The sequence below is a fragment of the Nomascus leucogenys genome, chromosome 14, assembly GCF_006542625.1.
Source record: "Nomascus leucogenys isolate Asia chromosome 14, Asia_NLE_v1, whole genome shotgun sequence".
NCBI lineage: Eukaryota > Metazoa > Chordata > Mammalia > Primates > Hylobatidae > Nomascus > Nomascus leucogenys.
This window is the reverse complement of record NC_044394.1, coordinates 73,884,634-73,897,154: the sequence shown is the minus strand read 5'-3', so window position 1 is coordinate 73,897,154 and position 12,521 is coordinate 73,884,634. Positions and strand designations below refer to the sequence as shown.

Below are 12,521 nucleotides of genomic sequence, written 5' to 3'. Positions count from 1 at the left end.
CAAGCAATTCTCATGCCTCTGCCTTCCGAGTAGCTGGGATTACAGGTGTGCACCACCATGTCCAGCTAATTTTTATATTTTTAGTAGAGATGGGGTTTCACTGTGTTGGCCAGGCCGGTCGCGAACTCCTGACCTCAGGTGATCTGCCCACCTCAGCCTCCCAAAGTGCTGGGATTACAGGCGTGTGCCACCGTGCCTGGCCATTGTCTGTTGGTGGACACTTAGGTTGCTTCCAAATCTTGGCTATTGTGAATAATGCTGCAGTAAACGTGAGAGTACAGATATGTCTTTGATATACTGATTTCCTTTCTTTTGGGTATATACCTAGCAGTGGGATTGCTGGATCAGATGGTAACTTTATTTTTAGTTTTTTGAGGAACTTTCAAACTGTTCTCCATAGTGGTCGTACTAATTTACTTTCCCACCGACAGTGTATGAAGGTTCTCTTTCCTCCACATCCTTGCCTGCATTTGTTATTTCCTGTCTTTTGGATAAGACCCATTTTAACTGGGGGGAGATGATATCTCACTGTAGTTTTGATTTGCATTTCTGTGATGATGAATGATGTTGTGCACCTTTTCATATACCTGTGCGCCATTTTTATGTCTTCTTTTGATAAATGTCTATTCAGATATTTTGCCCATTTTTAAATTGGGTTATTGATTTTTTTCCTATAGAGTTGTTTGAGCTCCTTATATATTTCTAGTTATTAATCCCTTCTCAGTTAGGTAGTTTGCAGATATTTTCTCCCATTCTGTGTATTGTCTCATCATTTGTTTCCTTCACAATGCAGCTTTTTAACTTGATGTGATCCCATTTGTCCATTTTTGCTTGGTTGCCTGTGCTTGTGAGGTATTACTTAAGAAATCTTTGCCCAGACCAGTGACCTAGAGAGTTTACCCAATGTTTTCTGGTAGCAGTTTCATAGTTTGAGGTCTTAGATTTAAGTATTTTATCCATTTTGATTTGATTTTTGTATATGGTGAGAGATAGGGGTCTAGTTTTACTCTTCTGCATATGGATATCCAGTTTTTCCCAGCACCATTTATTGAAGAGATTGTCCTTTCCCCGATATATGTTTTTAGCACCTTTGTCGAAATGGGTTCACTGTAGATGTATGGGTTTGTTCCTACTCTGTTCTGTTCCATTGGTCTATGTGTCTGTTTTTTGTTAGTTTATTTTTTTGTTTTTGTTTTTTCTTGAGACAGGGTCTCACTCTGTTGCACAGTGGTGCAATCTCAGCTCACCACAACCTCCGCCTCCTGGGTTCACGCCATTCTCCTGCCTCAGCCTCCCAAGTAGCTGGGACTACAGGTGCGTGCCACCATGCCCAGCTAATTTTTTTGTATTTTTAGTAGAGACAGGGTTTTACCATGTTGGCCAGGTTGGTCTCAAACGCCTGGCCTCAAGTGATCTGCCTGCGTCGGCCTCCCAAAGTGCTGGGATTACAGGTGTGAGCCACTGTGCCCAGCTTATGTGTCTGTTTTTATGGAGGTACCATGCTGTTTTGATTACCATAGCTCTGTAGTATAATTTGGCCAGGTAATATGATTCCTCTAGTTTTGTTCTTTTTGCTCAGGATAGGTTTGGCTATTCTGAGTCCTTTGTGGTTCCACATAAATTTTAGGATAGTTTTTTCTATATCTGTGAAGAACACTATTGGTATTTTAATTGGAACTGCATTGAATCTGTAGATTGCTTTGGGTAGTATGGACATTTTAACAATATTGATTCTTCCAATCCATGAACATGGAATATCTTTCCAATTTTTGGTGTCCTCTTCAGTTTCTTGCATCAATGTAAGTGAACATTTTTTGTTACATTTTCAAAGAAGATATTATTAATTCTTCGTTTACCTAACATCACAGGAGAATGAAGGATTCCTAATAAGTGAATTTCCTGTACAATTTAAATTATAAACATTTTAATAGTAATCTTTCACCCGGGTGCAGTGGCTCACGCCTGTAATCCCAGCACTTTGGGAGGCCAAGGCCGGTAGTTCATGAGGTCAAGAGATCGAGACCATCCTGGCCAACATGGTGAAACCTCTTCTCTACTAAAAATGCAAAAATTAGCTGGGCATGGTGGCGCATGTCTGTAGTCCCAGCTACTCGAAAGGCTGAGGCAGGAGAATCGCTTGAACCTGGGAGGTGGAGGTTGCAGTGAGCCGAGATCATGCCACTGTACTCCAGCCTGGGTAACAGAGCGAGACTCTGTCTCAAAAAAAAAAAAAAAAGGGGGGGGGGTAATCTTCCGGTAGTCTTAAAGTTTTATGTTTTCATAAACGAAGATATTGAAACTTTTAGATAATAGAAAATTTTATTTTATAATGTTATATAATTGGTAATGTTCTATGGGAGTTGTTGGCTCTGATACAGAAATATTTTGAACACCTAGGTTTACTTGTGTTTGTGTTAATTTTTATGGATTTTAATGCTTTTATGCATTTTATCTCTGCTTTGATAAAAAGCTGCTAATTATCATTTTTTATCTAATATCTGTTTTCCACCGGCCTGTCTCTATTCTTCTACTCTCCCTCTGTTACTGTTTTCACTCTCATTTAAGAAAGATTTTAAGTATGCTTTATAAATCATAAAATATATATATAATGCTGATAAAATATATTGATATGGGGATGAAAAGAAAGTAATGATAGAAGTAACAAATACTATGAGGAGTGAAATTACTATACAGAAATATTTAAAGTAATTGCAGCAGGTAAAAGTGAATCACAAATCTATCTGTAGATTTCCTTGATGTCAAAGAGAAGAAAAGAGATCTAGTGTCTAGAAGTAGTTTTCTCAGATACTGAGATCTGAGTAAAACTTTTTGCAATTGTGACATACGTATGCTGTTTTAACCCACATTTTACCCTAAATACCAATGCTTGTTTTGTAAGCACTGCTTTGTTCAAACTAACCCTGTAACACTAAAGTTCCATGTAGTAGGCATGCATTAATGAGCAGTGAGATGAGGTAAAAATGAGAATATCTAGGATATTCTGCTGATCCAAGATACTCTAGGATGGAGATACATATATGCATATACAGTATATCTATATATCTGTATTCCATGTTCTAACTCTTACATTCTGGCAAGAATGTGAACAGTAGATACCTTGTGGCCAATTCAGAGCCAACATGTATATATTTTAATGGAGAGGAGGGAGAATCACCCTTCTGAAACATCAGTTTGTAATTCCTTCTGCTAGAGAAAAGACTTATGATCGGTAGCCTTCTTAAACTTGTGTCTAATACGCTAGAGTTAAATAGGCTTTAAGAGTAAGACTCAAAGTGTTCTCATAAAGTATGTAAGTTTTAGGATGGTAGGTTTTTTTTTTTTTTTTGAGACGGAGCCTTCCTCTGTTGCCCAGGCTGGAGTGCAGTGGCTAGATTTCAGCTCATTGCAAGCTCTGCCTCCCGGGTTCACGCCATTTTCCTGCCTCAGCCTCCTGAGTAGCTGGGACTACATGTGCCTGCCACCACTCAGGGCTAATTTTTTTGTATTTTTAGTAGAGACGGGGTTTCACCGAGTTAGCCAGGATGGTCTCGATCTCCTCACCTCGTGATCCGCCACCTCAGCCTCCCAAAGTGCTGGGATTACAGGTGTGAGCCACCGCGCCCAGCCAGTTTTGTTATTTTTAAAGTTAATGTTTGAATAGCTAATATAGTCACACAGGTCAAATATCTAAACATACAATAAAGAGTAAATGAAAAGTCTGTACCCCATTCCTCATTTACTCAGTTTCCATTGCTACCTTAACCATCACTTTCAGTGTTTTGTTTTCTTTTTAGTCCATTGTTAACTTGATAAATTCAGAGCTAGGAAGCTTAAGGAATGCTTGATTTGAAGAGATCTAGCACATTTTAGAATGCTAACAGCATTTTCCTTTCTCCTACAGCCCACCACACATACAACACACATATCTGAATTCCCTTTGGCCAGTTGGAAGGAAAGGTCCTGCCTTTTCTCTTACTGAAAGGACATTACACATATTCTAGTATCACCCCGCTTCCTTAATAGAGTATAATGACTGAATCGATAGTTTTCTTACCACATCTTACTTTGTTCCAGTATTGAAATTTGGCATTTTTGTTATGCATTTTCTTGAAGTTAGATTATACTTATTTTGGAAATAGTATGTGCTTTTTAATATTAATTAAGGCTACATATAAATGTAGCCATATTATAAAGAATAATTTATAATTATAATATAATAATTTTATTATTTTATAAGTTTATAATATAAAGTTTATAATAAGTTTTTGTCTGCATTTAGATGATACAGTTAACTGGTATTCCAGTAGTGAAGAGGAAGAAGGAAGCAGTGTCAAATCAATACTGAAAACATTACAGAAACAAACAGAAACTTTAAGGAATCAGCAACAACCTTCCACAGAACTCAGCACTCCTACTGATCCAAGACTTGCTAAAGAGAAAAGTAAAGGAAACCAAGTGGTTGACCCTAGGCTTAGGACTATCCCAAGGCAAGACATTAGAAAGCCTTCTGAGTCTGCCCCAGTGGATCTTAGACTTGCATGGGATCCCAGGAAATTGAGAGGGAATGGAAGTGGTCACGTAGGCTCTTCTGTTGGTGGAGCAAAGTTTGATTTGCATCATGCAAATGCTGGCACTAATGTCAAACACAAAAGAGGCGATGATGATGATGAAGATACAGAAAGAGAACTGAGAGAAAAAGCTTTCTTAATACCTTTGGATGCCTCACCTGGCATAATGCTCCAGGATCCAAGGTCACAATTGAGACAGTTCAGTCACATTAAAATGGACATTACTCTAACCAAACCCAACTTTGCAAAACACATCGTGTGGGCTCCGGAAGACTTACTTCCAGTACCTTTACCTAAACCTGATCCAGTGTCTTCAATCAATTTACCTCTGCCCCCACTTATAGCTGACCAGAGGCTAAATAGATTATGGAATACAAAAAGTGATCTTCATCAAAACACAGTGTCCATTGATCCAAAATTAGCAGCCAAAGCCAAAATTAATACAACAAACAGAGAAGGCTACCTAGAACAATTTGGAGACTCACACAGTTCAGGAGCTAAATTAGGAGATCCTAGACTACAAAAAAATTTTGATCCTAGGCTTCACAGACTGCCCAATACAGAGTCTCATCAAGTGGTTATGAAGGATTCACATACATCAAAGGGTGCCCTTCACTTAGCCAGATCAAACCCTGGTTCATCACAGCCCTCAGGGGCAGGAACTAGCAATTCTGGTTCCGGGGCTCTGCCTCCATATGCCCCTAAACTCTCTTCCTCAGCTGGCCTTCCACTGGGAACTTCAACTTCAGTTCTTAGTGGTATTAGTTTGTATGACCCTAGGGATCATGGTTCATCATCCACATCAGAGCTAGCAACAGCTTCTTCAGGAGAAAACTCAAAGAACCAGAAAAAAAGTGGTGGCTTAAAAAGTAGTGACAAAAATGAACCTTCTCCTGGAGAAGCTATCCTTCCACAGAAAACCAATCCAAATGTGGAAGTCACTCTTGATGGGCCAGCTGACCCACAGGCAGATGTTCCCAGGAGTTCTGGTAAGGTTCAGGTCCCAGCAGTGCACAGCCTTCCTGTTCAGGCATTAACAGGCTTAATTAGGCCACAGTACAGTGATCCAAGGCAGGCAAGGCAGCCAGGACAGGGGAGCCCAACCCCAGATAATGATCCCGGTAGAGAAACAGATGACAAATCTCTGAAAGAGGTTTTCAAAACTTTTGATCCAACCGCTTCACCATTTTGTTAGCTATTGTGTAATTGAGCAATTCTTTTCACTTTTGTGACTATCTCAGTCCTCTGCTGTTTTGTAACTGGTTTACCTCTATAGTTTATTTATTTTTAAATTATAAACACTTTTCAGCTGCTAGTATCAGAACCACATGAAGTTATAGCCTCTAAAGCCTGTGGTATTTTATATAATATTTTTATAACTTTAAGAGACTGTAGTAATTGACCTAAAAACTTATGTTAGCTTCAGTAAAAGTACTTTTATTGTAAATAAACAATCATGAACTCAACACTCTGCCTGAATATGCCAGTTGTCTTTCATAATCAATGTTTAGATAAATGATTGCCACTTTTTATATGGTTGTTTAGTTTCAAGCAATATAATGTACATTACTTTTGAGAAACAGTATTTTGACTAGGACCTCTCTATTTGTCAGCACAGAACTGATTAATATGTAATGCTAACTGCTAATTAAAATGTAAAATCAAGTAAAGAAAACATTTTAAAATTACAATTAGCAGAGCAGTTCATGTTTAAGGGCATCACTTTTATTAGTATTGGCAATATTATTTGTGTAAATGAAGCATTTGAATGTCATATCTTTTTAAAGTATTTTATTGTATACTGTATCATAGAAGTTGGAGATATATAAATAGAACATTTTGCTAAAGTGAAAAATTTCCAAGTTCTCTAGCATAACTTTTTACATTTAATTTTTCATATGAAATAGCAGTTAGTTACTGCTGTGTTACATTGTGATGTTTATGTATGTCAATGTTTTTGTCTTTAGCAGCATAATTTTTATTGCTTTTTCAAATGATGTAGCTGCATTAATTGTGTTCATCATGACTTTGGCAATTTTTAACAAAATTTTTAAAGACCCAGTGAGAGTCTGTAGTGATTATTACACGGATAATGTTTTAAATGTCTAGGTTCTGTATTTTTTTCTTAAATAGCAAGAAAATACAGATTGCTAGTATAGTCAACAGTATTTGGCTATCAATAAAGAATCTCTTTAAGATCTCTCCCGGCTGGCATTCTGTAACAGAGGGGATTACCTGGTGTTTTAAGTATTTAATGTCCTCATAGTGTGGAAATCCCCTAAATTGATTAGAAATTGTATTTTATGAAAAATAACTTGTATTCATTCTTGTGTATTTATTGCAATATATAAATAATGGCAACTCTATTTGTTTTATACATACATAATTTATAACTGAATCTAAGTATTAGACTGCTACTCATATTTTGAACCGCAGGTGTAGGACAGTGTTTGCTGGTAACAACTCCAATGTGTATTAATAACTTGAAAAGGAGCATTTCACTATAAAAGATAATGAAAGTAGGTAATGAAATCATTCCTTGAATGAAAGCAGTGCCCTTGAGAAGGGATTTTTAAAAAATATACAGTAAAATATTTCATGGGAACCTAACACTCACATAGCATATGGATTATTAATAATGCATATCCTTTCTAATCACTTCTTCAATTCTTCCTGCTGCAGTTCTTTGCTAAAATGGGGTTGTGGTTAAGTGAACGAGAACTCTGCCTACCTAAGAAGTTCATTGTGTTCTCAGTGGAAGGAGAGTTACTGAAGGGAATGTGAATTTTTACTGTTTGTACTTCAGATACATTTGTTGTCTGAAATGGCTCTGGATAACATTTTTTAGGTTAAAAAATGTAATTTAAAGCCACCATAGAAAGTATTTTCTGATTTACTGTCCAAATGAACTTTGTTGTTAATTGAGAAGTCAATAAAATGGATTAAACTGACAGAAAAAAACATATATATATCCCAAGGTGTAATTTACTCTTTTGTCAGGATAAAATCAGAAAAATGGCTGATTTTAGTAAATGAAATTTTTAGCAAATCTTTCATTCATGTAGTTTATAATTATTGTGTCAAGCAATGCTGTTTACATTTTAAGCATCATACAAAAAAGATAATTTGGCTTGCTAAACATCAAAATAGAATCCAAACTCTTAACAGAATATCTTTTTTACAACTAAAAGAGATATTCCAAGATGTATTAAAAAGTCAGGTTTAAAAGTTATTAATGCAAATTATGTAATGTTCATTTTTTCAGTATTCTTGAGTCCCTATTACCTCAGTTGGTGTTCTAGAGGCTATTTTACAAGAAAGTTTGAACTTAGTTTCAAATTTGACAATATATTTTATATGAAAATGTTTGTTTAAAATAATTGTTATTTATTATGCAGCATTTTTATTGTGATAACATTAGTTTATGGGATATTCTGTCATATCCTGTAAACATAGTTTATTTTTCTTCTTTCTTCCCATTTTCTCATACAAATTGAATAGCCATTTTCCCCCAATGAATACCTCTTCTTTTAGGTCAATTGGTGTTTTTAGAATCCATGTAATTTGATTTGCACTGTTAGATTGAAAAGTAAGTTACATTCCTGTTCTTAGAAGCCACACATTTAGAGATAACAGAAATAACTTGAGTCTTAAGAGTCTGGATAGGCTCATCCATTGAGATGTCACATACCGTTTGTGACAGAAATTCTATACCTGTTTACTGTGATGATGAATAGAGTGGATATATCAGGGCGTTGAAATGGAACACACAGAAGATCATGACAATTGAGATTCAGCAACTACTTTCTCATATCTTGGTTAAGACCTCATTGTGAACCTTGAAAACAAATCAGATGTTGGAGTGATTTCAAACTCTATTTCAACAATGGGGTCTGTTTCTATATGGACCCTCTATTTCCCAGCTGAATGTTTCAAACCCCCAAATTAGGCTGCAACCGAAAGAGCCTAACTGTGAAATGATGTGCGCTTATGTTTCTGTTTATCCTGTAGCCATGGAACTTTAAAGAGTAGTGTTCTTCCTACTTACTTTAAGCGTGGAAGAAGAATTGAGTAGTAAATCCTGTGTGAACTTTTAGCTCAGCTACTCTGCTGAATTAATTAGAAGTAGGAAGGACTTAACAAGGGCTGGAAGTTTAAAGAGAATAAATTCATATTTTTTGTTCTGAATTGATTTCTGTGTAATTTATATCAGTATCTAGTTGCTTATTTGTGAAATTGGGTTAATTTTTATTGATCACATATTTGATGTAAAGAATGAATTATTTTTGTAAAGTATTTGTAAATATAAAATTGCTTTATAACTTGAATGAACATAATCATTATGCTCCCATTAGGGTGCATTAAGTTGTACAAATTCCAAAATAACATGGTATGGTTTGTATGGTTTAGCAATTTTATGAAGCTTCAGATGACATGCACTGATGACACAACAGTACAATTTCCTGAGAGGTTGAGTGAATATTAACCCATCAAGTTAGCAATTTCCTTAAATACATGAGTATCAGGAAGACAGGACTTCCCTACCTTAGAGCTATATAGACATGTGCCTCTTCAAGATCTGACTTCTCTGCACATTTTATACAGGTTGGATATTGATGGAGGGTTAAAAATGCTATGACAATTCATGGTGCATGGTGTGTTTGTTTAAATCATAGCATGTTTAGGCAAAGTGGCCAGCTCATTCAATATAAGAGCCACCAGCTCTTAGAAACAACAGATATATTCACACCCAGTCTGTAATATGTATTTCTTCAGGCATGTCACATTGAGGTCTTCCTGAAAGACCACTTACTTCATAAAGGTATTATGTTTCTTTAGTTAATGGCCACTAGAAGTTAGGAAGCTCCTAGGGAGCAGGATATGAGATCTTAAAGAGGCTGTCAGAATCTTTCCATTTGCATGACATAGAATCTGTGGTGGAGATGTTTTCCCTGATGTTTTTGGAGGGTTGGACTGTGCTGAAGGCTGTACCTTGGTGGGGGTAGTCTGCAGTCATGCAGTCCACTGATAGGGTCCCCCTCCCCACAAGCTTCAATAATTGAGCTTTCTGTTAATTTCTCGAATTATCTTTTCAAAAATGGTTTGGCAGCACTTGATGACATTATGTTCAAAATTAAGTCCAGAAAAATATATAAGCATTTGTAAACTATAATTATAGTTTAAATAAGACTTAGTTTAGGAAATCTAAGCTTTGACATATATAACGAAACGGCCTAAGGGCTCAAAGCTATTTTCTTAGGTGTTACACCTTAGCATTTACATAATGCCTTTTCCCCAAGCAGTTTAATGTGGTTGGCAGAAAGTTTTGGCAGCTACCAGTCACTGTATTGCTGGAGTTTTGTGTTTGAGTATGTCATTTATCAGCAGTATCTGCCAGTCGTGACAAAGCCCACCCTATTAACCTGCCTTTCCTGGAAAGGATACAGACCCAAGAAAAGTTAACATCTACATAGTACTTAGAATTTCTAATTTTAAAATAAGAAACAGAAAGCACATTTAAGATAATATTTTATGCTTTTGGAGGCAGCACCCACATGTATCTCCTTATTTTTATACTTGCCATAGAAACAAGCCTAGTTGTAGGCACACAGTGGGTGCTTTGTTAACTGCTTGTTGATGGCTTCCTGACATCCATCCAAATGTCAGTTTTACAGATGCTGTCACCCGTTAAACAGGTGTGGCAGAAGTATTCCATGACTGCATTAGGAAGAATGCACCTTATGGGTTGTATCTCTCTTGGTAGACAGCCCACCTGCTCTTTTTTGTCCCCACCCTCACCCCAAGCAATGTGAAGACAGATTATGGCAACTTAGGAGCTCCATGTTTCCATAATAATTCATAACTTTAAGAGTCCTCCAGACTTACAAGATTACTTCATGGTGAAAGTTTGGATTGATTAATAATTTATTCCTATAAATGTCTGCAGGATTTTTTCTGTCACCAGAAAAGTAACTGCATAGCCAGTCTTTTTTTTTTTTTAATTTTTTATTTGTCGTTGTTTTTGTTTGTTTGAGACGGAGTCTTCACTCTCGTTGCCCAGGCTGGAGTGTAATGGTGCAATCTCGGATCGCTGCAACCTCTGCCTCCCAGGTTCAAGTGATTCTCCTGCCTCAGACTCCCAAGTAGCTGGGCTTACAGGCACGTGCCACCACACCCAGCTAATTTATTGTATTTACTAGAGATGGGGGTTTCACCATGTTGATCAGGCTGATCTTGAACTCCTGATCCCAGGTGATCCACCTGCCTCAACCTCCAAACGTGTTGGGATTACAGGCGTGAGCCACCGTGCTCAGCCTGTTTTTTATTTATTTATTTTTTTGAGACAGTCTCGCTTTGTTGCTCAGGCTGAAGTGCAGTGGCACTATCTCAGCTCACAGCAGCCTCCGCCTCCCAGGTTCAAGCAATTCTCCCACCTTAGCTTCCTGAGTAGCTGGAACTACAGGTGTGTGCCACCACACCCAGCTAATTTTTGTATTTTTTTGGTAGAGACAGGGTTTCACCATGTTGGCCAAGCTGATCTTGAACTCCTGGCCTCAAGTGACCCACCAGTCTTGGCCTCTCAAAGTGCTGGGATCACAGGCATGAGCCACCACGCCTGGCCCAGTCTTTTTTTTTTTAATTACTATTTATTTTTATTTATTTATTTTTTGAGACGAAGTCTTGCTCTGTTGCCCAGGCTGGAGTGTAGTGGCATGATCTTGGCTCACTGCAACCTCTGCCTCCGGGTTCAAGCGATTCTCCTGCCTCAGCCTCCTGAGTAGCTGGGATTACAGGCATGCGCCACCACAACCAGCTAATTTTTTATATTTTTGGTAGAGACACAGTTCCATCATGTTGGCCAGGCTGGTCTCAAACTTCTGACCTCAAGTGATCTGCCCGCCTCGGCCTCCCAAAGTGCTGGGATTACAGGCGTGAGCCAATGTGCCTGGCCAGTCTTTTATTTTAAAATAAATACTTAGTCCTAACCTAGTGAATTATCAATAGCATTTAAAATTCCTTTTATCCTGACACCATGAACAGTAATTTTCCCTTTCAAGTTATGATTTGACTCTAATTTTGGGTCTTGTATCTGGTCTTTAAACACCTTTCGTTACCCTTTGGAACAGAACAGTCATGCTACTGTTAACAAAATTATTATAGGCATAAGGAAGAGCTGTGAGTTCAAAAAGATTGTGAGTTCTTGGAATAGTATTTTACAGCATTGTTTATTCTTGACCTTGTTTTTTAAGCTTAGAGTTTATAAGAAAAAAGTGAATATATAGCTAATTATAGCATTTTAGAAGAAATTAGCTCTGCAGATAGGCCCCATACTCCTTGGCTCATTACTGATTTTAATACCTTCATGAGAGTATTAAGGTTGAAAGGAATGGTGAAATTTGCATTATCAGAGGTCTGATATGTAATTTATTGTAAAGAAATTAAATATATAGAGGCTCAATTAAAAAATAATTAACCATATTGTTCTCAAACCTCCATTACCACTAATATCTTGGGGTTATTTGTCAATGATAGACTATATATATGTGTGTGTATATATATATTTTTTCTTTTTTTTTTTTTTTGAGATGGAGTCTCGCTCTGTCACCCAGGCTGGAGTAGAGCTCACAGCAACCTCTGCCTCCCGGGTTCAAGCAATTCTCCTGCCTCAGCCTCCCAAGTAGCTGGAATTACAGACACCTGCCACCACACCCAGCTAATTTTTTGTATTTTTAGTAGACATGGGGTTTCACCATGTTGGCCAGGCCGATCTCTAACTCCTGACCTCAAATGATCCACCCACCTGAGCCTCCCAAAGTGCTGGCCTTACAGGCATGAGCCACCACACCTGGCCTAGACTATACCTTTTATACACTTTTTAAATAGAGAAAGTGAAAAATGATAAACTAACCATTATAAAATAGAGGTTTGATTCCACCTCTATTTTACAGAAAT

General features: G+C 37.4%; 1 protein-coding gene across 1 annotated transcript in view; it reads left to right on the top strand.

Moving 5' to 3' along the window:
* Positions 1–7,529, top strand: part of ZC3H6 (zinc finger CCCH-type containing 6) — a 58,911-nt gene extending 51,382 nt beyond the window's left edge. The window contains exon 12 of the mRNA XM_030827625.1: positions 4,280–7,529. Within this exon, the coding sequence (XP_030683485.1) occupies positions 4,280–5,763 (1,484 nt within the window). The 3' untranslated portion in view covers positions 5,764–7,529. The remainder of the gene's footprint in view (positions 1–4,279) is intronic.
* Positions 7,530–12,521: the final 4,992 nt, after the last annotated feature.